The 24927-nt window shown below is 51.3% G+C and overlaps 1 protein-coding gene across 1 annotated transcript; it reads left to right on the top strand.

Moving 5' to 3' along the window:
* The first annotated feature begins 2408 nt into the window (after window positions 1–2408).
* On the top strand, window positions 2409–22946 carry LOC108930035 (G patch domain-containing protein 8-like). Its single transcript, XM_018745029.2, has 4 exons — window positions 2409–2755; window positions 14933–15076; window positions 17678–17808; window positions 18777–22946. Exons 1-4 carry the CDS (start codon window positions 2645–2647, stop codon window positions 21313–21315), a joined length of 2925 nt encoding a protein of 974 aa, XP_018600545.2. The 5' UTR covers window positions 2409–2644; the 3' UTR covers window positions 21316–22946.
* Window positions 22947–24927: the final 1981 nt, after the last annotated feature.

Here is a 24927-nt window from a genome sequence, read left to right as displayed (position 1 = left end):
GGAGGTGTGCGGGGAGAGGGAAGTCTGGAGGACTCTGCTCAGACTGTTGCCCCCGCGACCCGGCCCCGGATAAAGCGGAGGAAGATGGATGAATGGATGGATGGATACTCTGGTGTACACTATATACCCTGGTTTACACTGCATACACTGGTGTACACTATATACCCTGGTTTACACTGAATACACTGGTGTACACTATATACCAGGATTACACTGCAGACACTGTTGCCAATTCACCCACCGCTGACCCATCTACTCACCCTCATTGATTTTTCATGTGATTCTTAGTTTTGAGGCAGGAGCAAAAAGGGAGAGTGTGGGATGTGATCCCTTGGCCGCAGTGACACCGCAGACACAGACAGGAAGCTCAGCAGGAAGCGCACAGCCTCTCATCCACACACAGGAGCCAAAGGTGTCAGGCGGCGTTACGGTGCGCTGAACCGTGGAGACGCTGGATCGCGACGCCGAGCTGCCGTGAGCGCCCCCTGCTGGCGGGTGGGGCCCGAGCTCCTCTCCCGGCGCGGCCAAGCGCTTTGCCGGGATGCTCGTGCCAATGGGCCGGGACCCTCAGACACCGAGGAGCCCATCGGCGAACACTGCTTCAGCTCTGAGGGACGGAGAGGAGCGAGAAGGAGGCGAAGAGCAGAGTGCCTTTCGGGCTGAGCGCATACAACCTGCCGGTGCTCTGCCTCTCCCTGCAAACTCGCACCTTTTTATCGCTGGCGGCTCCAGGCCTCAGAGAGCGCTAGGTTGGCGGCCCAACCCTGGCAGGGCGTCACCTGGCTTCCGGACATACCTTCGCAACCCCTCCCCCACACTCACGCCAGTGCCGGGGACGTTTCGTATGCAGGACATACGGGACATTGTGACATCAATACATGAATTAGCCTTTTAACACATGCAAATTCATTCAAATATATTCGTGCAATTAATGATATTCCAGAAAGATTGGAGAAAGAGCGGATAACAGAGGGCTGTAATGAAAAAAAATGTGTTTCTTAGCTCCCGTAGCTGAAGAAGCAGTGATTAAAGTAGAGGTATGAATGAGCTGGAGCACAACGTGATACAAAAGGGACAATGTTATTATTATTATTATTATTATTATTATTATGATGCTTGGAATGGGGGTGCGGTGGTGCAGTGGGTTGGACCACAGTCCTGCTCTCTGGTGGGTCTGGGGTTCGAGTCCTGCTTGGGGTGCCTTGTGACGGACTGGCGTCCTGTCCTGGGTGTGTCCCCTTCCCCCTCTGGCCTTACGCCCTCTGTTACCGGGTAGGCTCCGGTTCTCCGCAACCCCGTATGGGACAAGTGGTTCTGAAAGTGTGTGTGTGTGTGTGTGTGTGTGTGTATATATATATATATATATATATATATATATATATTATGCTTGGATGGGAGAGAGCCAAACCTGGCAGAGCAGATGAATGTGTTGAGAGGAGTCACGACTCATTATGACGCTGGACCCCAGCGCCGCCTGACTGCTGTTCTCATAAGGCCGGTCACTGGATGGCCATCGGGGCTCTTCCTGCCGGGCTGCGGTCAGCGGTCGCGGCCACATGCTGCTGAATCGGGGCACGTTACAGTTGCGGGGCAGCTGAGTGTTGGGTCCCTTCCCAACAAACGGTCACTACGCTCAGCACACAGCCAAGCGTTTGGGAGAGGCGAGGTTTGCGGGTTCGAGGGCCGCGCTTCTCTCAACACTGAGCAGTCGCACTTAATCTGTTACTTGTTCTGGTGCATCTTGTGCAGAAACTCCATTCTCTGCTGTGCTTGGAAACAACACTGTTTACTGTGAAGAGTGTTTGTAAACAATCAAGTGTTTGTTCTCACCCGCAGCAAACACTGGAACTCTTTCCACTGAAACACTCAACGCGTCTCCTCACGCTCGGAGGGGTTTCATTTTGCGCGTAAAATTGTACAACTAATTCTGTGACTGAGCTCTACACACTCAGTGTGTTATCCAGCGTGTCACCCTTACACGCGCTCACACACTCACACACAATCACACACACTCGCACACACCCCACACACTCACACACGCCCCCACACGCTCACACACACTCACACAGCAGTACAGTGCTATTGACACACTGGTTTTTTGAGGTTTATCCTTCTTCTTTCCAGATGCACTCAGTTCATGTTGCGACCGTTGTTCACCTGAGACAACGTGAGATGAGATGTTTGAGGGCTGAGCGAGCGCCAGGTAAGGAGGACCAGAGATGGACACAGGAGCAGGTAGAGAACCTCCAGCAGAACTGCCGTCAGGTGTGGTCAGGGAACCACAGTGAGGAGAGATGACAGAGAGACGTAGAGAGAGAGAGAGAGAGAGAGAGAGAGAGAGAGAGAGAGAGAGAGAGGGTGGAGTGGGGCACAGATGAGGGGGAGTGGTGCTCGGTGATGAACGGTCGAAGAGCAGCCCTTTGTGTCATAGGATCTGACGGAGGCACCACCCCCGCCCCCCCCAGCCCAGCGACTCGCTGCCATTGGCTCGGCGTGGCAGAGCGGCCACGGCGCGAGTTCTATAACATCGTTCCTGCGGTGCGCTGCGCGGAGAGAAGAGCGGAGAGGAGCAGAGCTGAGACGCCGAGCCATGAAGATCCCCCCGGCGAGGAGCTGAGACGGCAGGGGGCGCACTGTGGTCCTCATGGCGTGTTACTACATCGTGATCAGCTCGACGCGCCTCAGCAACGGACACCTGCGCAGCATCAAGGGAGTTTTCCGGGGCCCCTTGAGCAAGAGTGGGAGCAGAAACCTGGTAAATCCCTTCCTCTCTGACACAACATGCACACAACATGCACTCCACCGAAAGGCTGCGTTGCGCTTCCTTTCACTGGATTCCATAGATGGAGCACATTGTCGGGTGAGACAGACAAAGTGACAGGGAGAGACAGACAGAGACACAGGGGGAGAGAGACAGCGGCTGAGCATGTTGTGTCCCAGAGCGGAGCTGGTGTCACACGCCGCTGGCCGATTGTGTCGCAGAGTCGGAGCAGAGCAGCGGTGGAGGGTTTGGTGCTGGTGGAGAGCAAACAGCTGGGCAGAGTGAGAGTGGACACACAGAGAATGGGACATGCAGGAATAGGAGGCAGCGACACCACGTCCCTGAAACCCCAGTGGAGCAGGAGAGCAGCAGAGCGGTGAGACGAGGACACGGGGCCTCCGGTGCTTCATGCTCAGGATAATCTGTGTTTCCAGAGCAGAAGCTCCCTTGTCTTCCCTCAACACGTTCCATGTCCCACACAGAGCTGCAGTGAGACAGGAGAGAAGCACATAGAGGCTGCGCTGAGTCCTGGTGAGATGCAGGAGGGCTTTCGCCTCTCCGTGGAATTTTAGGGACCCCGCGAAGAAAGTAAGCGCGAGCAGCAGCGGACGGGACGTGTCCCCCGGGCACGGTGTCTTTAAAACACTGAAAAAGGCTCCCATTCCAAGAGCAGGTTTGCCCTCCTCAGCGACAGCAGGCAACGTGTCACCGAGGGAGGAGAGGCTGGTGCGGGGGCCGGGCTGGACCGGGCCGGGCTGAAAGCGGAGGGTGGGCCTGGGCCGCCCCCCCAGCCACCCCACGCTACGCCATCGCCCCAGACATGCAGCACGACACTCGGTGGATTCGCTCTCTTGTCAGCTTTGTCATGAACTTAGCGACGAGCGGCGGGGGGTGAAGGTCAGGGTGTCCTGGTCATGTGCTTTTCACTGAGCACCGTGTGGACAGGTAGGGTCTACTTGAAACCAGCTGAGGTGCTCAGGTGCAAACTTGTACGAATGTTCTTTTTCACTCTTTAAGTTTTAACCTGCTCCCCTGGATGGTTGGAGCGCGGCACCACCTGGCAGCAGTCGTGGTTCACTGGGGTTCGCAAAGCGTGCGCCCAGCAGCTTCAGCTACAGCGCATCACTTGTGCAATGACAATAAAACACAACCCTGTTTTACATTTGTAATTCGCACTTCTTGTATTGCTTCTCATATACGGCATTTGTTGCAACAACGTCTGCTTACGTTGTCATGGGTGCCGGGTTGTTCAAAGATACATCCATGTAGTACAGTGTGTGTCCTGTTTAACAGAACTCTAGTGTGACCAGTAATCTGACTCCCAGCTGCACGATGGGCAGAGATTCTTCTGTCCACTGGGAACGAGGCAAAGTGCAACGGAAAAGGACATTTTGTACACACACACACACACACACACACACACACACACACACACACTTTCAGAACCGCTTGTCGCCTGAGGAGCACACGTGTGCCAGCGCCACTTTTCTTGTGTGTTCCCATCGTGCACTTGATCCAACGGCCTCGTCCATCTGCAGTCTGAGTCCCAGCGAGCGCTGTCCTTTTCCTACCGTGGTACAGTGCTGTAATCAATAGAGGCAGGGCTCCGCCTGCCACGCTGCCCTTTCCCTGCTTTTCATCTCCACCTTTCATGTCCCTCAGTGGAGGCTAACAAGGCCGACACATGGTAGCTGCCACAGGCCACCTGGGTGCCACTCTTTGCTCGTGTGCTGCTTTCTGATGCCTGTAAGCATTTTGCTCTATAAAGGGGGACTGTTGTCCAATCAAACCTGGACAAAATGAATGCACCCCCCTCTCAAGCATCATGACAGAAACACCGAGAGCGACCAATAAGCCAGACTCCGGGCCTTCAATTAACAGACGGATTACTGACACGATTGGCCAAAGCGCTTCATCTCTGGCATCTGCTGGCATCTGCTCACGTGAATGTCTGACCAGGAGACAGATCCTGATTTTGCCACAATCACCTTTAACTCATGTCAGCAAACACTCTTCACCGCCAAAACGACATGTGGGAGGAAATCCCACCTGCAGCTCGTTGTGTAAGGTGGCAGCCCTGGTGAGCACTGCTGTGTTCCACTGCACCATTCAGGATAGAACCGCTGCACCGTTCAGATACCCTGGTGGCATTGGGCTCACCTGCTGGAGGAGCTCCATCCTTGTGCTCGCACACAGTCGTCCCGTTGGCATAAACTCACAAAGCGAGCAAGAGAGCAGAGGAGAGCTTTGTTAAGTGTTTCACCAGGCTGTTTGTTTAGCTTTAAAGTGGGTTCCCAGGAGCCTGCACAAGTGTGTGTGTGCGTCTGTGTGTGTCTTCATCCCCTGGGAGTTCAAGCTTGCCAGTTACACCCTGAGCACATTCAGAGTCTGAGCTTCCCTCTCTTATGCTGGTTCCATGACCCAGGAGATAGCCGTTTCTTCTGTTCGTTCCACTTTGCATGTCGATTTCTCAGAAACATCCTGAAAACCAGTAACTACAGCACAAGAATTTTTTATTAATTTATTGTGGGAATACTGGTATTTTATAATACCAAAATCATACACCATTGTAAGAACTGTTTAATGCTGCTGTCTAAAATTGCTGTCTAATCTCATGTGAGGTTTTTGAACTGATGGCTGTGCATCACATGCATGACCAAGAGGGCTCCTATCTATTATGAACAGTTTTTGTCAGTAATATTTAAATTATTCAAGATGATGTAGGTCTTACTCCAACAGTTAAGGATAATTCTTTTCGTATTGGTTTCAGACCGCGGGCAGAAAATGTCTGTGTCCTATGGGATCCTTTCCCGCTTAAAATCGTTTCTTCCACTCCCTTCACCCCAGAGATCTGTCTTCAGCTTTGTCACTCTCTGATTATTAAAAAAAAAAACCTCCAGCTTTAGACGGGAGGTTGAAAATGCCTCTTTTCATACCGGTGCACTATTGCATCCAAATGGGATTATCCTGAATTTAGAGAGGCCTTTTCCCCAGGGACAAGTCTCTTTTCACCCCCGTAGACCCATGTGAGAACCCCTGCTGCCCGAAGAGCAGACTTCCACTACCCTTGATATTCTGCCGTTTTTTAGCACAAGGCATACACACACACACACACACACACACACACACACTGTCTGAAACCTCTTGTCCTAAGCAAGGCTGCGGCAAGCTGGAGCCAAACCTGGCAGCACAGGGCACAAGACTGGAGGGGGAGGGGATACACCCAGGACGGGATGCCAGTCCATCACAAGGCACCCCAAGCAGGACTCGAACCCCAGACCCACCAGAGAGCAGGACCCAGGCACAACCCACCGTGCCACTGTGCCCCCTTCAGAGGTCAATACATTTACATTACATTTATTTACAATGTATGTAATATTTAGCTGACACTTTTCTTCAAAGCAACTTCCAATGAAATTTATGTAGTGTTATCAGCCCACACACCTTATTCACCACAGTGACTTACACTGCTAGATACACTACTTACAACGGGTCACTCATGCATACATCAGTGGAACACACACACATTATGGGGGAACCTAAACAGCATGCCTTTGGACTGTGGGAGGAAACCCACACAGACATGGGGAGAACATGAAAACTCCACACAGACTGAGCAGGGAGCAAACCCACATCCTCTCGCACCAGCCAGGCATTGTGAGACAGGAGTGCTACGTGTTGTGCCACCGTGCCACCTGTTATATCCCCCCATTTGTCTGAAAGGTGGGAGCCGTGCGAATGGTTCTCAGTTAAAGCAGGACACTTTTACAGGAGTGCCCCTTGCTCATGCTGATAATTGAATAGAAGTTGACATCTATTCTGCCATCCGATCAATGCCAGTGAATGATGTGGATCAGGGGCAGAAGTGTTAGTGTCCACAGAGATAGCGCTAGTTTTCCAGATGAATTCTGAGTCCCTAAGAAATACAGTATGTGTCCAGTAGGCCTTGCACTCAAAAGCAATGGCTATGTTGTGAGAGTCACCGTGCAGCCCGGAAAGGATGATCTCCAGGTCTCTTTGCCAGCTACAGACTCTAAGAGCAGCTATGGGGTGAGATGTTTAGAAGGTGTGGCCAGAAGAATGAGTGTCGCAAGCGAGAGGCATTCACACACCACCCACACTCTCTGAACCCCAACAACTTCCAGCACGCCAGCTCCACGAGACACAATAAAAACCTCCAGCTCTCGACCTAATGAGGCCATGGATGCGCTCTGCATCCCATCAGAGGGCTTCTCCTGCTCATTTTGGAAGCACAGGGACCTTTTTCATCAGTTTGAGATGTTTGAAGTTTTTATCGAAGGTGGTTAATTATTCAAGTGTCCTCGTCTTCAGTTTCCCGCCGACACAGGGTGCCTCGTCCTCCTCCTCCTCCGCCTCCTCCTCTCCACTCCAGATGGCGTCAGCCTCCAAGTGACTTCATTTAGTCTCTGAACTGATTCAGAGTCAGTAACTGCAGTGTTCACATTTCATCCAGCTTTTGTATGACAATGAGAAGAAGCAGGCTGGCTGAGCCAGTAATAGGTGAGAGGAGTAATAGAGAGTAGTGCTTTGTTTCTAATGAGAAAGAATTTCAATAGTCATCATGTGAATTAGCCTGGATTCCCATTTCGCCTTTGAACAGGTTCACTGTGTTTTTGTGCACGTTCTTTCAACAATCTCCTTTTCACGTGTGTATATGTTAGTAAACATGCATGTATGTCACCACAGGAACTGTGGAGGTCCTTGTGAATTCCACCCACATTAGTCTCTGTGGAAGTGGGGGGCTCCATGGTCCTGTCCCTTGGCTGGACATCGTGACCATGTGTCTTGACACCCCTGCGCACAGTGGTGTTTCACTGAGGACCATGGCACCAATTCCTAACTTAATTGGCACAGGGTTAACCGCCTCATTCACTGCTTTTTCCCTCCAGTTGAAAATTTCAGCGCCTTTACACACTCCATTTCGGTTAAATTTTTAGTCCAGATTCACTCTGACACAAGCAGTTATAACACATGCTATTAATGTGAGCAGTCCGAGTAGCAGGTCCGGCTCAGGGGGTGTATGTCTCCTGGTGCAGAGTTCTGCCCTGGTCTCGTCACCACACACGTGTCATTCTTGCTCTGTGAGAAGCTCATCTTAATTATTTAGCGACACAGAGATCCTAGAGAGATGCCGGAGTCAAGCAGCTGACCCTCTGAGTGTTATATTTGTGCCTCCTGTACTTCCCCTGTGCTTCTTCGGCATGTTATAAGAAAAGAAATTTAGTGCTGCTGTGGAAGCTCACTGGCACCCGAGCTCCATGCGGTGCCTTCCTCATGTGTATCAACACACATGTGCCTTTATACACCGGCTTCCCATCATACAAAGGGCTGAGATATGAATTTTCCCATTTATTCTTTTCTGATTAATTGCATTTTCTTCACTTATCTATTTTGTAAAAATACAGTGCACCCCCCCCCCTCCCCAATTACAGTAATTACTTTCCACAGAAATAAAATAAATCACAGAAGCTCAGTTGGACTAAGGTCTGGGCTTTGACTGAGAAACTCGAGGACGTTAACCGTTTTTGGTTTGTAGACAATCCAGTGTAGCTTCTGCTGTATGATTTGGCTCATTATCCTGTTGGAAGGTGAACTGTCTTCCCAGTGCTCTTCCACATTGCAGCACATTATCTGTACCTATCCATTTTACTTTTAACCCTTATGAGTTTCTAGTCCCTACCTTGGACAAGCATCTCCATGGCATGATGCTGCCACCACCATGCTTCACTGTAAGGATGGTGTTCACAATATGATGCGCAGTAGTAGGTTTTCACCAAACGTAACACAAAGCATTGAGGCCGAAACATTTATGGAATCTTCCACTAAACCTCTGAGTCTCTCACATGCCTTTGGGACATCTCCAGCTGAGATATAATTAGAGTTTTAAATCAGCAAAGACTTTCTTCTTACCACCCTTCCATACAAGTCAAATTTATAAAGTGTGTGTGCTATGGTTGTGTCATGTACAGTTTCTCTGTCATGAAGGATGGTAATCCAAGAGTTGTTTTGGTGCCCCCCCTTCCTACTGGACACTCAGTTTTGGAGGATGGTCAATTCTGGGCAGATTCACATTTGCTCCATATTTTCTCACCTTTTCCATGATGGACCTAACTGTGCATTGAGGTATATCCAATGTTTTGAAATTTTTCTTGAATCCTCGACCTGACTGGTGTTTTTCAAGAACCTTGTCTTGGATCTGCTTGGAATATTCTTTGGTCTTCATGGTGCAGTGTATCCTTGGAAATTAACTGAGTGGGGAAGCTTCCAGAAACAGGTTTATTTATTCTGAAATCATATTAAACATTTTAGCTGCACCCAAGTGGATTCCAGTCAAGTAATTATGTGACTTGGAGAAGAAAATTGGCCACTTCAGAGGTAGGTAAGGCATTTTAAAGACAGGGGGTGAATACTTGTACATACTATTTTAATTGTGTGTGTGAAAAATGCCTGAATAGGATACTTTGTGCTGATGGATGGTAGTAATTGGGGCAGCACAGTGAGTAGCGCTGCTGTCTCGCAGGGTCTGGGTGGTATGAGAGAATGTGGGTTCAATTCCCACTCAGTCTGTGTGAAGTTTACATGTTCTCCCTATGTCTGTGTGGGTTTTCTCCTGGTGCTCTGGTTTCCTCCCCCAGTCCAAAGACATGCTGGTCAGGTTTCCTCCCAGTGTGTGAGTGACAGAGAGAGAGTGTGTGTTTCACTGATGTATGGATGAGTGATCCATTGTAAGTAGTGCATCTAGCAGTGTAAGCTACCATGGTGAATAAGGTGTGTGGGCTGATAACACTACGTAGAGTTCACTGGAAGTTGCTTTGTTATAAGTGTCTGCTGAATAAATAAATGTGAATTCTTTTGTGAATACAGCATAGTTCCATGCTGTAACACAAAAAAAATCCAAGGGAGTAAATACTTTTCTTGCCTTATACCTGTGTTAAAGCGCTCTGTGTCACTGCGTGAGAAGAGCACTCTATAAAAATAAATTGAACTGAAATACTGATCCAAGTGTGAGTATGTGACTGAGTGTGTGAGTATGTGCTAGTGTGTGACTGTGGCCCATCTCAGGTGTCTCTCTACAAGGTGACAGGCAGCAGCTGTTAGGACCAGAAGAGCCTCTGAAAGTTTCCTGTTGCTGTGCTGCAAGCTGTCAAACAAATGAGTCACTGCACTGCGGAGCTCCTTGTTCCTGTCATTTAGCAGTGTCTCGTTAGGACACCTTTTCAGCTCGTTGTTGTATTAATTCATACACGTTTTTTACCTGCATATTTATTTTGAATCCACTTACCTTTGCACCAAAGTGCCTTGATCCCACACCCCTTGCTTTGCTGAATTTCCTACTTTGCCAGCAGCGTCTTTCACGCTGCTTTGGCAGTTAAGGAACTAGATCAATCACAGAAAGGGTACAGGGTGCGACCTCCCGAGGGGCCCTTCCCTCGTACCCTGGGGCCACATCTGTACCTCGGTAAAAACAGCCAGGTGAAAGAGTGTCCTTAAATACCAGCTATGACCTGTAGGGGGAAGCACTGAAGACAACCTCCCGCCAGGCTGTGCTCTGAAAAAAGAGAACCGACTCCTGGAACGCGGCACCACAACTCGCGCTGGTATTGACCTCTGACCAGTAAGAGCGCAAACAGAAACGTGTCTCACTGTGCGGTTCGGTGCTGGTGTATCAGTGCTCAAGAACACGGTCCTGACAGCAAGCGGCCTTGACACGTCCCCACAAGCAGGAAACACACCCGCTGGTGCTCCACCCCATGATCAGAGTGAGAGGGCCACACGGTCTTGCACGCGACCGCCACTGTTTCCTCCTGCTCTTCCTGTGACATTTAGAACCTGCGTCATTCTGCTCCTCTGAAAGCGGTCACCATTTGGTCCTCGGTCCAGGAGAGGGGCACTTGGCCAGAGTCGAAGAACAGACTGTTCAGAAGGGACCAGGTGGTTATGTGCTCTGCAACGGGAGCTCTCTGCGTGGTCAGATTCTGGCTGGAGGGCCTGCTCATGGGACTCAGTACTCTGCTGGGGCTGTTTTTACCACACAAATACAGTAACAGAATTCCTTCAAACAGGTCGCTGCAAGGAGAAGGTGTGCTTTGCCTCTAACCGACCAGAATACACAGCCTGTTAAAGCTCCCGCTCCCTCGACCTCCCTATTCCACAGTCACACTGAGCCATGGTGGAAAAAGAGCAACTTCTCTCTCCTCTCTCCTCTGGACCATACTTTAGGCCCAGAACCCAGAAAATGTCACGCAGCTTTGGGACTGGAACCCGGATGGTGGGTCCCCAGGTGGGATGCCTTTGCAAACAGAATGTGTCAGCAAGCAAGTGTAGGTGTGTGTGGGATCGTGACCCACCCTGTTGTCATAATGGGAGAATTACTGACTGGGGGTTCCAGACTCCCAAGGACACTGCAGTGGTTTACAGCAGCCGTGGATAACGACATTAACCTGTAACCTGGAGGTTGTTGGGTCAAGTCCAACCAGGGGTGGCGCTGTAGTGCTCTTATTGCTACAGTACTTTTCAGAACCGCTTGTCCCATACAGGGTCACGGGGAACCAGAGCCTACCCGGTAACACAGGGCGTAAGGCCGGAGGGGGAAGGGACACACCCAGGACGGGACGCCAGTCCGTCGCAAGGCACCCCAAGCGGGACTCGAACCCCAGACCCACCGGAGAGCAGGACTGCGGTCCAACCTACTGCGCCACCGCACCCCCTTATTGCTACACACACACACACACACACACACACACACACACATTTTCAGAACCGCTTGTCCCTTACGGGGTCACGGGGAACCGGAGCCTACCCGGCAACACAGGGCGTAAGGCCAGAGGGGGAAGGGGACACACCCAGGACGGGACGCCAGTCCGCCGCAAGGCACCCCAAGCGGGACTTGAACCCCAGACCCACCGGAGAGCAGGACTGCGGTCCAACCCACTGCGCCACTGCACCCCCTTATTGCTACAGTAAATTATTATTATTTATGAATGGGACATATGAGCTGTGTTACTGTGTGTGTGCATGGCGTTCAGCCCTGTTTGCTCTTCCTCTCTTTGTCTCTTTAATGGTTGCTGCTCTCTGGCCCCGGAGGATCCTCCCATGGGGGGGCTGTCAGTTCTTGGTTCCGGCTGCCCTCACGCTGCAGTGTTGACGGTGCTTCACTGGGTCCTCACTGACCGCTGTGTCTCCGTGGTCGCCCACTCGAACCCAACCCCTTGATCAGGCTGCGTGACTGAGAAACTCAAGAGCCGCTCCTCCAGAACGCCTCCGCAGCGCTCCACTCTCTTAATATTTAACCAGCTTCAGCAGGGGTCTCAGCGCGCGGGGGATGGATGAGGCCACTGATGAGGCAATATCTCCCATAATGCAGTAACTGTGGAGTAATTTGCACCCGGAGCTTCCTCGAAGCCGTTGGCAGGAGATCCACAATTTTCCTTCGCAGCCTCAAGGAACGAGATGGTCCTGACAGCACCTGCACTGACATGACTGCATTTCCAGTTATTGGTTCATTCTTCTCCACGGCGACGTACAACTGAGAGCGACACACTTTTTTCGTGTGTATTTAGTACCCAGGAAGTACGCCACTGGGTTCAGCAGGTAACACGGTGCAATCGTCTCACCTCGACTTGACTGGAACCTAGCCTGTGTCTGCGCTCACTTGCACTCTGGGCCTGCAGACAGGTCCGTGAGCCACACGTTGCCCTCTGGCCGAACCCGGGTTCCCGCAGCTCGGCGCCTGAGCCGTGTTCGTGCAGCGATCTGCTCCTGGGCTGCTACGTTCTCATTCTTGGACCATTGGCCCAGCTGCTGGTTTGCAGCCTCCGAACACACTGTGCTGGGGGGCTTAGCGTGTGATACTTCCGCTCAGCTTCCTGAGATGGGCATGGCTTCACGCACGCGCGCGCGTGTGTGTGTGTGTGTGTGTGTGTGTGTGTGTGTGTGTGTGTGTGTGTGTGTGTGCACGTTTGCGTGTGCGTGGGCCACGCGGGACAGATGGCGGCGCTCCGGGTGTCCATCCGCTTGGCCTCTCGTACCTGCTGCCCAGACCTGGCGGAACAGCTCCTCCGAGACCTCGACCACTGAAAGGCTTTCTCACTTTTCATTTTCTACACAAAGTAATGTGGCGATGTCACGTGTCTCACACACACACACACACACGCACACACACACTCACACATAGCCCAAGAAGAGCAGCGATTCTTGAGACACGCACGTACCGTAGCTCTCGCACCCTGAACATGCTAGTGTTAGAAAGTGCGCGTCAGATGTGTTCGTGTGTTCAAGTGTGTTGCGTGGATCTTGTCCTCAGGCGGACTCTGAGCTGGAAGAGGACAGTACATCTCCCCCACTAGCAGCATCCCACCGGCATCAGGCTCCTCACCTCCGTGGCTCCTGCTTCATGTCTCCGTGTGCTGCTTACTGTCGCGTGTCTCTTGCTGTTGCCGCTGCGCTAGTCCTTCCCCGCCTTCATGCGTTACCCTCGATCCGTCAGCGCGGCTGAAGGGCGAGGCTCCACCTTTGGGAACCCTGTCGCTTTTCCTTTCTGCCTTCCCCTCGCCATTCCTGCACCACCTTTGGAAGTGTGCACCGCTGCGCCACTTTGCTTTGATCCGTTCTGATCGATGCGATCGATGGTGACTGATGTCGATGAATGGTGACCGATGCCGATCGATCGACGGTGCCCGATGCCGATCGATGGTGGCTGATGCCAATCGATCGATGGTGACTGATACCGATCGATAGTGGCCAATGCCGATCCATGGTGACTGATGCGATGCCGATTGATGGTAGCTGATCCCAATCGATGGTGACCGATGCCAATCGATGCTGGCCGATGCCGATCCATGGTGACCGATGCCGACCGATGGTGGCCGATCCCGATCGATGGTGGGTGATGCCAATGAAAGGCAACTGATGCAGGACATTGCCCACCCTGGACTGGTTTGCTACCCTCTTTCCCACAGCCCTCTCTTGGCGGTGCTTTCCGCTCGATGCCACGATAATAAATAATTATTATGAGTCTAAACCCAGTTCAGGAGAGACAGAAATGCACTGAGAGTCGGGTCACTAAGTATTATCAGTACTTTTAGACATTTCAGAAATGCATATTAAAATTCACAGACTGATGCACATGTATCCACCTAGCAGCTATACACTGAGCTACAGGTGCAGTGCATGCTGGGTAAACGCTGCCGCTGGACACACTGACTGCATGAGTGTCTCAGTGTGTAACTCTGAGTTCTATGTGGTCTGATACACAAACAGCTGAAAATGTAAAAAGTCATTTCTCCAGCTGGGTTCACAGAGAGGGAAACGCCTGCGGTCAGGGTCACGGTCACGGTCGTGGTGCGTCCATCATAATTAAAGGACATGTGATGTGTGGGACTGCAGAAAAGTGCAGTTCTTTATAAAGTTAATTTTCTTTGTTTTGTTCTTCATGACAAACTCTGACATCGTGAACAACAGAGAAGTGCTGAAGCAAAAACACACACACACACACACACACACACACACACACACACTCACACACACACACGCGCGTGCACACAGTACTTCCAGACACTGACCTCTGAAGTGCTACTGCAGTGTGGGAAAGATGACACACTGGTGACCACGTGACATTCAGCACACGCCAGCGGAGGGCGCGCCGTGTGCAGGCAGGACAGAGACATGGACACTCGAACCCGGTCCACAGTCAGGTGCCGTGACCTCTTCTGAGTGTGAAATGTGGTGCTCGTGGCCCACAGTAGTGTTGTCAAGTCAAGCACTGTGACAAGGCGGGAAGAAATGAAGTGTGGACATTTATGATCGATGGTTTCATGCTGACCGTCACTGGACCATTATTGGTGGTCGTAACGTGTGTGAAAAGGCACAGAAGGGATGTAAAAAAAGGAGCTCCTCCATGATTAATAACAACTTATTAATAAGACCATCTGTGTCCACCACTGGAGTTCCCTTTCTGCCAGCGCCGCACTCCACCAAAGGGGTGGACTGGCAACAAGAGACTCTGAGCTTCACTGTGTTTCACCATATTTGACTGACTGTCACTCTTTTACGATGTTTCACGGTTTCACCAAGTTTCCATCGATAACTTGCACCGTACCTTACTGTACTGTGCTGTAACGACATTTTGTGTTTGATCGTGTTTGACCACAGGACCGCAGGGGGGAGGACGGCCCGCTGCCTGTGGCCCTGGAGGACCTGAGGGCCAATTTCTACTGCCAGCTGTGCGACAAGCAGTACCGCAAACAGCACGAGTTCGATAACCACATCAACTCGTATGACCACGCCCACAAGCAGGTAACGTGCACCCCTGGGCGCTCAGCTGAGCGTTCACATGGGTGACTTCTGGAAAGTTCCGAAGGAGCCCTTTTACTCTCCGATGGGCCTCACTGGTGTATCTGTCCTCCTCTCACACAAGTCCTGCGAATCACTAAGTGAACCTGCAGGAGGTTCCGAATGGGGCCCACAGTGACCCTTCCACTCTGCTCGTACTCATCTGCCGTATGGAACTGGGCTCTAATCCCAGTCACAGGTGTCCGTGTGCAAACAGATCAATTATACGTAGACACGCGTGAACTGCAAGTAGTCCATCTACCACACAATGACTCACTTTACCCACTGGTTCTTGAGTGTGTGTGTGTGTGTGTGTGTGTGTGTGTGTGTGTGTGTGTGCATGAAGATGAGCTCAGCCTTTACTACCTGCATCGTTGTTGCCAAGGCGACGCTCCTTGCTGCTGCCCCCAGTCGCACCTAGGTTGTCGTGGGAAATAAACAGACAACAAAACAAACAATAAAACAGTTTTCTGGCCAAAAAGGGCTGTATGTGTTCAGATTTCAACAGTGAAAACTCGAGGGTTCTGGCCCAGTTACCATCCTTTGACCGCACTGAAACGAGCAACTGGTGAGGTCCCACAAGTCTAGACCCAACACCGTTGACCCGCCACTCAGCGACCGCAGCGGGACCACAGAGTAGGAAAGGAACAGGGAACACAGTCCTTTTCAGCCACAGTCACTAGAGAATGTAGAATGTGAGGAAACGAAGACCGACAGCAAACAAGCGTCAGAGCGCTGTCAACTCAGCAGGAGCGCAAACTCGTCTCAGGACAGCAGCTTTAACCTTTAACCACCTGAACCGAGTGTTTGAAGGCAGCTGCTCTTTACTCCCAGTGAACTGTGGCCCAGGTCAGTGGTCAGCGCTTCCTCACCACTGACCGAACGTGTGTTCCCAGTACTGGCTGGACACCGGGTTCCACGTGTTCCGTGCTCCAAAATTGACGGGTTCAGCACCAGTGGTTGATGGGTTCATTCCATGTGTTTGAGGGAAGGCCAGGACTAGCATCTTCTGAGAAGGTCTGAGGACGTCTGAGAGGCTCTGAGATGTTCTGAGATGTTCTGAGAAGGTCTGTTCTGTACAATTTGGGCCTGAAAGCTGCTAAATCTTGGAAGGAACGTGCAGCGGATGCCACTTGTGTCCCTAAGAAGTGGCAGAAAATGACAAGGCCTTGTGGCTCTTTCACCAGCTCGTGGGTGTGTGCTGAACACGGAGAGGCGTGTCGAGTAGCTCAACTTTTGCAATACTGCCAGAGTGCAGAGAATCACATGAATCTGAACAGAAAGATCGTGAGCAGAAATGATTCCTAAATATGTAGTCAGCTGTTCCTCGGAGCTCAGAGACACATCTCAGTCGTTCTGTTTTTAATCTCGGTTTGCAGACACAGACGCGACACGGTCGTTCCTCATGACCAAAGAACACATGTGTGTTACCAGCAGAGGAACAAAGATGAATGTCAAGTAGAGGGGAGTGCTGGTCCCATAGCGAGCCATTAATTCAACATTCATGATCGCTAAAACTGTCCGTCCACCCTTGAGATGGAATTTACCCGAGATGTCTTGATGTTAGGGGGGTGCGGTGGCGCAGTGGGTTGGACCGCAGTCCTGCTCTTCGGTGGATTTGGGGTTTGAGTCCCGCTTGGGGTGCCCTGCGACGGACTGGCGTCCCGTCCTGGGTGTGTCCCCTCCCCCTTCAGCCTTACGCCCTGTGTTGCCGGGTTAGGCTCCGGTTACCCGTGACCCCGTATGGGACAAGCGGTTCAGAAAATGTGTGTGTGTGTCTTGATGTTAGGGGGGTGCGGTGGCGCAGTGGGTTGGACCGCAGTCCTGCTCTTCGGTGGGTTTGGGGTTTGAGTCCCGCTTGGGGTGCCCTGCGACGGACTGGCGTCCCGTCCTGGGTGTGTCCCCTCCCCCTTCAGCCTTATGCTCTGAGTTGCTGGGTTAGGCTCTGGTTCCCTGTGACCCCGTATGGGACAAGCGGTTCTGAAGATGTGTGTGTGTGTGTGTGTCTTCATGTCCTCCTTCATGGCATGACTGGGAGGATCTGGCACATCTTGGGAGAACCTTAGCACACCTGGGTTTGCATGAGTAAAAATGAGCACATGGGAATAACAAGCGAAAGCTGTCATTGCTGGCCATGCTGATGTTAAACAGCACCATCCTTTTCATTCACAGAACCTGTGAGGGGTCAGATCATGCACACACACGCACGCACGCACGTTCACAAACACACACACACACAGCATCCTGCACATTAAATTCTCATAGGCATCAGCCATCCTGACCCAATTATGCCTGCTGTGACGGCTTGGCTGCAACGGGTTTGAGTGCCACCATCCCACAGCAGGTAGCTGATGGCGTCGCTCACTGGTTGCTAACTGGAGCTGCACGTCACTGGGTCTTTCCGAGGCTCTTTTTACTGCCTAAACACGAGATGTGTTTATCTATCAAAGTGCTTCACTAAAAAGCGATTGACTCAAGGGAACAACGATCAATGATGAGACACGTGTGCAGATGTGTGTGTGTGACCTGGCGTGTCCATGTAAACACTGCTTCCTACTTCCACAGAGGCTGAAGGAGCTCAAGCAGAGGGAATTTGCACGCAATGTGGCCTCCCGGTCCAGGAGGAAGGACAGAAAGCAAGAGCGAGCAGCACGTCGCCAGCATGAGCTGAGCAAGCAGCACCGGCAGGTCCAGAGGTGCGTGTTGCACAGACAGATACAGCATATCAGTGTAAACATGTTGCAGCAACATACAGACATTTACATTTATTTAGTTAGCAGATCTTCTTGTACATGGGACCACTAAGCAGGCAGAGGTGGAGGAGTGCAGCAGTCTGGTTGGGGAGCAGTGATTGATCAGGTCTTGTAGATATGGGATCAGATCCATTGATGGTTTTGTAGGGGTAACAGGAGTGTTGAACTTGATCCTGACAGCTGTAGGAAGGGGGGAAATGTGGAAACACTTCAGCAGATCAAACACAACTCGTACCGCGGTATTCCGTATCAACAGGAGAGGTCTGATGGCAGAGGCCGGAGGAGCAGACAGGAAAGAGTTACGGTGGTTCCAGGTGGAATATCACCATGGTCCGGACCAGGAGTTGCGTGCGGTCTGTTGTTCGATAGGAGCAGATCCTGCACATCTTACGTGGGATGTATCTGCAGGTCCCGGCTGTGGGTTCCATATATAGGAGAGAAGGACAGACCCGAGTCAGTCGTTACTCCCCCGACTCTTAGCCGATGAGGGAGGCAGAACAAGTGAGTCGTCAGTTTGACAGAGAGTCTCGAGAGGAGGACGGACCAGCTGGGAGGTAAAGGAGAGGCAAAGGAGGGGAAATTTCTGTAGCTCCAGTGGAAAGGAGAGGAGCTGTGTATCATCACTGTAGCAGTGCTAGAAGAATTCCTGCGAGGCGATGAAAGGGCTGAGGAAAGAGGTGTAGATGGAGAAGGGTAGGGAGCCCAGTACTGAACCCTGTGGAACACCAGTTGAGAGAGGCTGAGGGGATGATTGGGAGCCACACCAGACCAGTAGGCAGCATCTCCCTGATAGGTAGGGCTCCAATATGGACAGACACATACAAACATGGACAGACAGCACTGGTCGGCCTCAGCCTTCGTGTCCATAGTTCACAGTGACATCTGCCTGTGTGTGTGCTGTGTGTTTGAAGTGCCCCGGGGAGTGGTCCCATGTTCAGGTCAACCACCGTGGCCGTGGAGGGGTGCTGTCGGGGGGCTCCCGTGAGGGGCACACAAGTGGGGCCCTCCCAGAACAACCCGTGGCTCCTCCCAGTACGGGGCAGAAAGCAAGTCCACAGGCAGAAGGTGGCCTTCTCCTTCTCCTTGCCCAAGAAGACACTGGTGCGACTAGAGTCCTCAGTCTTCTGTCACACTGGGCAGAAGGGGGCACCACGGGAAGATTTCACATCAAGCCGCCAAGGACTCCACAAGGGGCTCAGGACCTTCAGCCCCCCTACTGTGGAGACAGGACCTAGTGGTGGGGTCAACATCCTGGACCTTGAATCCCCAGGTGGTCCTGCAGAGAAACACATTCTGTCCCCCAGGATGTCTCTTGTTCCATCTGCAGTGCCACTGGCCCTCCTGTCTCCCGTCTCCTTATCCACATTGGATCCCTGCTCCCAGCCTCATGGAAGCTCTCCCTGCATAGCCCACCAGCTCCGGCTTCCTCTTCCTGAGACCGCTGAAGACTGCAGTGCGAGTGTGGAGGACGGCCTGGTGCCGCCAGGGGGCAATAGAGCAGAGAGCAAAGAGAGAAGCAGAGAGGACGCCACGGCAGGATCAAACACAAGCCGAGAAAAACCAGAAAAAAACTGCTCCTTCCTTATGGATTCGCTGTCAGTAAGCAACGCTGCAGTTTCCATGGAAACGAAGGCTCCACTGTCCTGTCCACCTGGAAAGGTTGAGACCACGGGACGCAACCCAGGACAAGAGTTTTATTCGGTCCGGAGCTGCAATGGAAGAACCGTGCTGCCCTGGCCCTGCGAGATGCTGCTCTTCACGAGGACCCAGCCAGCCCTGTCCTACAGCTGCAACCCTCTGCATTTTGACTTCCGGGCCTGCGGAGGGCGACAGAGAGTGGCCAGCCAGGCAATGGAGGACCTAAGCGGCACAGACTCTGCCCCCCCAGGAGAGCACATGGAGGAGTCCTCCGGGAGCCAGATCCAGCTGGAGAGGAGCAACACAGAGCAGCAGGGCGAGCGAGACGTCTACCTCCAAATGCAACGCCCCTTGAGGCACAGCGCCCCCAGAGGACAGAGATGTGACTGCAGGGACCAAAGACAGGTGAGGCGAAGGAGTAGGAGGAGGAGGAGAGTTCATCGCAAGGAGGAGGGCATACAGGAGTCAAATCTGCATCCCCACCGCTGTGAGGAGAGCACCAGAACCTGTGTCAGTCCTCCAGCGCTTGGCCAGGAGGACCCCCTGGAGCCAGGAGGACATGTGGGACAGAACTGTTACAGTGCCGCGGCTCCACATTCTACACAAGAGCCCCCCCTGAAAAGGCTGCACAGATCCACGGGGGACCAGCAGGAGCAGAGACGCAAACGGCAGCGTTGCAGCCGCAGCTTTTCCTCTGACAGCGAGATGTCCAGCGATGAGACATACCAAAGTAGCACGGCACGGATGTGGACCAGCGGCAGCAAGAGGAGGAAGAGGAGGAGAAAGAGTCCTGGACCCGTTGCCATGGACACCTGTCAGGCTGTCAGCTGCAGTGAGGAAACAGGGAGAGAGGAGCATGGGGCAGAAAGGCTCCCTGTGAGTAGCTGTCCCCTGGACAATAGCAGGCTCAGCGGTCCGACGGTGGGGAATCCAACACAGAGCATTGTGCGTAGAGACGGGGGTCCTCTGGAGGCGATAGGTCTCCCAATGTCCACTCAGTGCAATACAGAAAACATCAGGGAATGTCTTTCAGCTGAGATTGTGGACATCAGGCCCTTGGGGGACATGCAGGTTGGAAATAAGGAGAATGACTCTGAAGCTGAAATGAGACAGGGGACAGCCACAACAGAGGACTTCATGTCCTCTGTGGTGGACATCCACTGCTGCCACTGTGACACACAGGAAGCCATAGAGCACCGATCAGAACCCCTGAACCTGAAGAAACCATCCAAGCAGAGCTCTCCAAAGCAGGACCGGAAGGACCATATGACAGCCAAACTGGGCCCAGAGAGACAGCCGGGGGACGGCCCTTTCCGTGCGTCTCCGCTAGGTGGCGTCAGGAGACGCCACGTCCTGCACCTCTACACGAACGGACTCCTCCTGCCCCGGCAGCGCATGCTCTTCCCCAGCAAAAGGAAGCAGCTCCTCCCAGGGCCTCCAGTCCCTTTCACTCCGCCCATGCTTAACCCTGCCTCTCTAGCCCCGCCCATTTCGTCCATTAACATCTTGCAGCATCATGCCACATTGTTACCCCCCCGTACCCCATTAATCTCTCAGGTGTTTCCCTTGACCCGGGTGCACCCCGCAGCCCCGTCCTTCGTGCCCCTGGTACCGACTGGCAGCTTCCCTCCCATCGCTGCGGCGTTCCGCACCGTGGCCGGCCCCGCCCTCCTGCACCCGCTGCTGCCCCCTCAGGCCGCCGTGGTGCCCCTGCAGCCCCTCCTCCGGACGCCCGATGCCTTGATCGCTTCGCCAGACACCTTTATTGTCTCACGTCACTATGTGCCGCAGGTGGCCCCTCCGGTCATGTGACCTGAGCGACTGCGTTTCTTTCGCCGTTTGCCTTCTTCCCCTGCAGCCCAACGGTTGGTCCCCGAGAAGGAGAGTGTCTGTCGCAGGTGAACACCCCCCGGCCCACCACCTGGAGAATTTCTACTGCTTTTTTTGCAAAGTGAAACCACAGGCACAAAAGGCTAAACGATACTTTTCTATAAACATCCCAGTTTGGCACTGATTTGCTTAGTAAACATCTGAGTGATGATTTTATTTTTATACCACATATAAATACTGTACGTATACATACAGTATGTATACACACACACGTACATATATACTGTAGAGGTATATATTGCTGTATATGTCCGAGAATGAGGTTCCTTAAAACTCAGTGTCGTCCTCGTGTGTTACGACACACACTGTACTTCACACGTATGACGCGATACGATTCGAGGTCACATATCATTTTGCATTTGAAACTTTCCTCTCTTCTCTGTCCAGGTTTGTTTAGTCGGTCAGTCATACATGAAAGCAGGTAAAGTCTGTTGAAAACCACGGATCTTACTGCTTCAGACGCCATCTATGTGCTCATGTGAACTTCGGCTGCAAGTTCTGTACGTTGAGAGCATTTCTTCACTGGCTCCTCGCGTTCCGATCATTTCAATTCTGAATTTTTAAAGATACAAACACTTAGCAGCTTATTTATTTCTATATTTAAGCACCCGAATGGCACAGGAGTGTGGGACCACCTTCAGTCAACTTCCTTGCACAGTGTTTACCGCTCATGTCTGGTGTTGATCAGTGATCACGTTCAATAAGATGATGGATGTTACACAAGTTTATGACAAGAATCAGTCAACAATCAGCATCTGAAGGGGAGACAATGAGGACAATGTATTTTCATTTTCAGACATTTCTAACTCGCTTCAATGAATTCTTCTTGACGTCAACAGCAATGTTAAAAGCCTCACTCAGTGTTCTTACGCATTATAGCTACTGTATATCCAAGCCTTTACAAACTGTCACCGTGATGTCGCTGTGATGTCACAGTGATGTCGTTGTGATGTTGCTATGATGTCACAGTGACGTCACCGTGATGTTGCAGTGGTGTTGCTCTCATGTCACAGTGACATCATAAAAACCTTTGCCTCAAAGCAGATAACATTCTGTTAGATAACAGACCATTGTGTCTCTGTTTTATCACCTGTGACACTTCCTTCAACAGCCTCGGCTCCATGTTCTTCCGGAAGATATCGCTCTTGTGTCTTACACACATTTTTAAGGCACTTGCAAGTTCTGCTCTCACAGCCACTCTTTCTATACACGGTGCCCTTGACGTTCTACTTACTTTGAGAAAAAGGACATTTCTTTAGGTAGAACAATGTAGGTATGTTTTATACACATTTTCCAGTGGTGATTAAAATGCTGCCAAAATGAGGTGCGCAACTGGAAAGTGCCGTCATTTGAGCGAGTTCTGTGCACATGGATCGAAAACCTCTCAGAAGTAGTCGATCGCAAGACACCCCCCGCAGGACTCAAACCCTACACCCAGCAGAAAGCAAAACCCAGTGAAACCCGCTGCCCCACCAAATCCCCACAAGAGGTACAGTTGTAAGGAAAATGTTGGAAACCATCTAGATTCTCCATAAATATTCAATTCAATACAATTCAATGTGTTTTTTATTGAGTTCTTGTCACGCAGTGACACACAGCACTTGAACACACGAAAAAGGTAAAGAAACAAATACATCAGAGAAAGAAACAAAGAAACTACAGAACTAGTGTAATACATTATCAGTGCTTTTATACAGCTGTAAAAGTCTACTCACCACGGAGGAAAGGAACAAAAACTCCCAGCTGAAAGTCAAGGAAGAAAAAAAGACCTGTGGGGTCCACTGGAACTTGGCACGGGGGTGTGTCTGTGACCCTTGGCCAGCCTCCTCAGGTCTTAAGTAGGGACACGATACTCAGCAAGAAGAAATTGTTAGTAATTTGTAACTTAAACAAGTAAACTTAATATGTATTAGTACATAGGTGGTAAAAACAAACACAGCTAAGTGAATTATATTTCGAGGTGGAATGCCTGAGTAAACATGTAAGTCTTAAGCCTGGATTTAAAGGCTGATACAGATAGGACATTTCTGACAGTAACTGGTAGACAATTCCACAGTTTAGATGCTCTATAACTAAAGGAGTGATCTGCTGCTGAAGTGAGCACAGGTACTTTAAGGTAACCTGCATACAATGAACGAAGATATCGTCCTGGGATATAAGAGTCAATAATCTCACAAAGGTAAACCGGAGCAATGCCATGTACTGCCTTATAGGTCAAAAGAAGGATTTTATAATCAACTCTAAATGTGACCAGGAGCCAATGCAGTGACTTAAGTACCGGTGTTATACGGTCAAACTTCCTACTTCTAGGAAGCGGGGGGGCACACCCTGGATGGGACAGCAGTCCATCACAGGGCCACAACTAGCAATTGGAGGGCAAGCACCTTCCTCAAGGGCACCACAGCCGGAGGCGAAGACTGAACCAACAACCTTCGGAGCCAAAGGCAGCCGCTCCAGTCACAACTAACCCGTCTTGAGCAATCTTCTCTCAGCCAGCTGGGAGCACACGCATACACACACACACAAAGCATGATGAGTTTCCATCGTTCGAAGACAAAGAAATGTTTTACCCGGATCCTGCTGAGAAAATGGATTCTGTGACGAAGTGGCTGAGAGGCCCCCAGATTGGACATCCTGCACACACACACACACACACACACAAGCTCAGTGCGTCTCTCACACACAAACACAGCGGAGGAGGACGAGGAGGAAAGGGAGGAAGGGGAGGAAGTGGAAACGCATCGTTGGCAGTGTGTGGGATCTCAGCCCTTCGCTCACTCTCTCTCTCTCCCTCTGCAAACACCTTGTTGAGGTGTTTTCTTTCTCTTTGAGTGTTTTGCTTTGCTCACTGCTCTCTGCCATTTCCCCTTTAAACACCTGAGCTCACATGAACTGTGTTCTGGGAAGTAAAAATCAAACTTTGGGGAAATGAACCTGAGTGACGCAGTGAATCACTCAGCCAGCAGAGTGAACATTTCAGTTCCACACAGTAAATGCAGTAAAGAGCAGCTTGAAATGGTGCTGAGAGGAACTTCAGACAAGTGTCACTGTCTTTAGCCCTTCTCTCCACGGGGGTCAGGGCCCCCGTTTACGACCATGTTCATTTCCCACAACCTCGTTGTAGAGTTGCAAACTCTAACCCTCATACTGTACAAACAGTTACCCAGCTGGGTAATTTTACTGGAGTAGTTGAGGGTAAGTACCTCCCTCAAGGGTACTACAGCTGGGTGTGGGATTCAAACCTCCAACTGTTGGACCCTAAGGAAGCCACTTTAACCGCTATATTAGCAGCTGTACCAGACACACATTTACATTTATTTATTAGACACTTTTCTCCAAAGCAACTCCCAATGAACTCTATGTAGTATTATGAGCCCACACACCTTATTCACCGTGGTTACTTACACTGCTAGATACACTACTTACAATGGGTCACTCATTCATACATCAGTGGAACACACACACACACACACTCTCTCTCTGTCACTCACACACCCTGGGGGAACCTAGACAGCATGTCTTTGGACTGTGGGA

Source organism: Scleropages formosus, chromosome 12 (assembly GCF_900964775.1).
Source record: "Scleropages formosus chromosome 12, fSclFor1.1, whole genome shotgun sequence".
Classification (NCBI taxonomy): domain Eukaryota; kingdom Metazoa; phylum Chordata; class Actinopteri; order Osteoglossiformes; family Osteoglossidae; genus Scleropages; species Scleropages formosus.
Note: the sequence above shows the minus strand (reverse complement) of the source record. Positions and strands in the feature narration are given on the sequence as shown.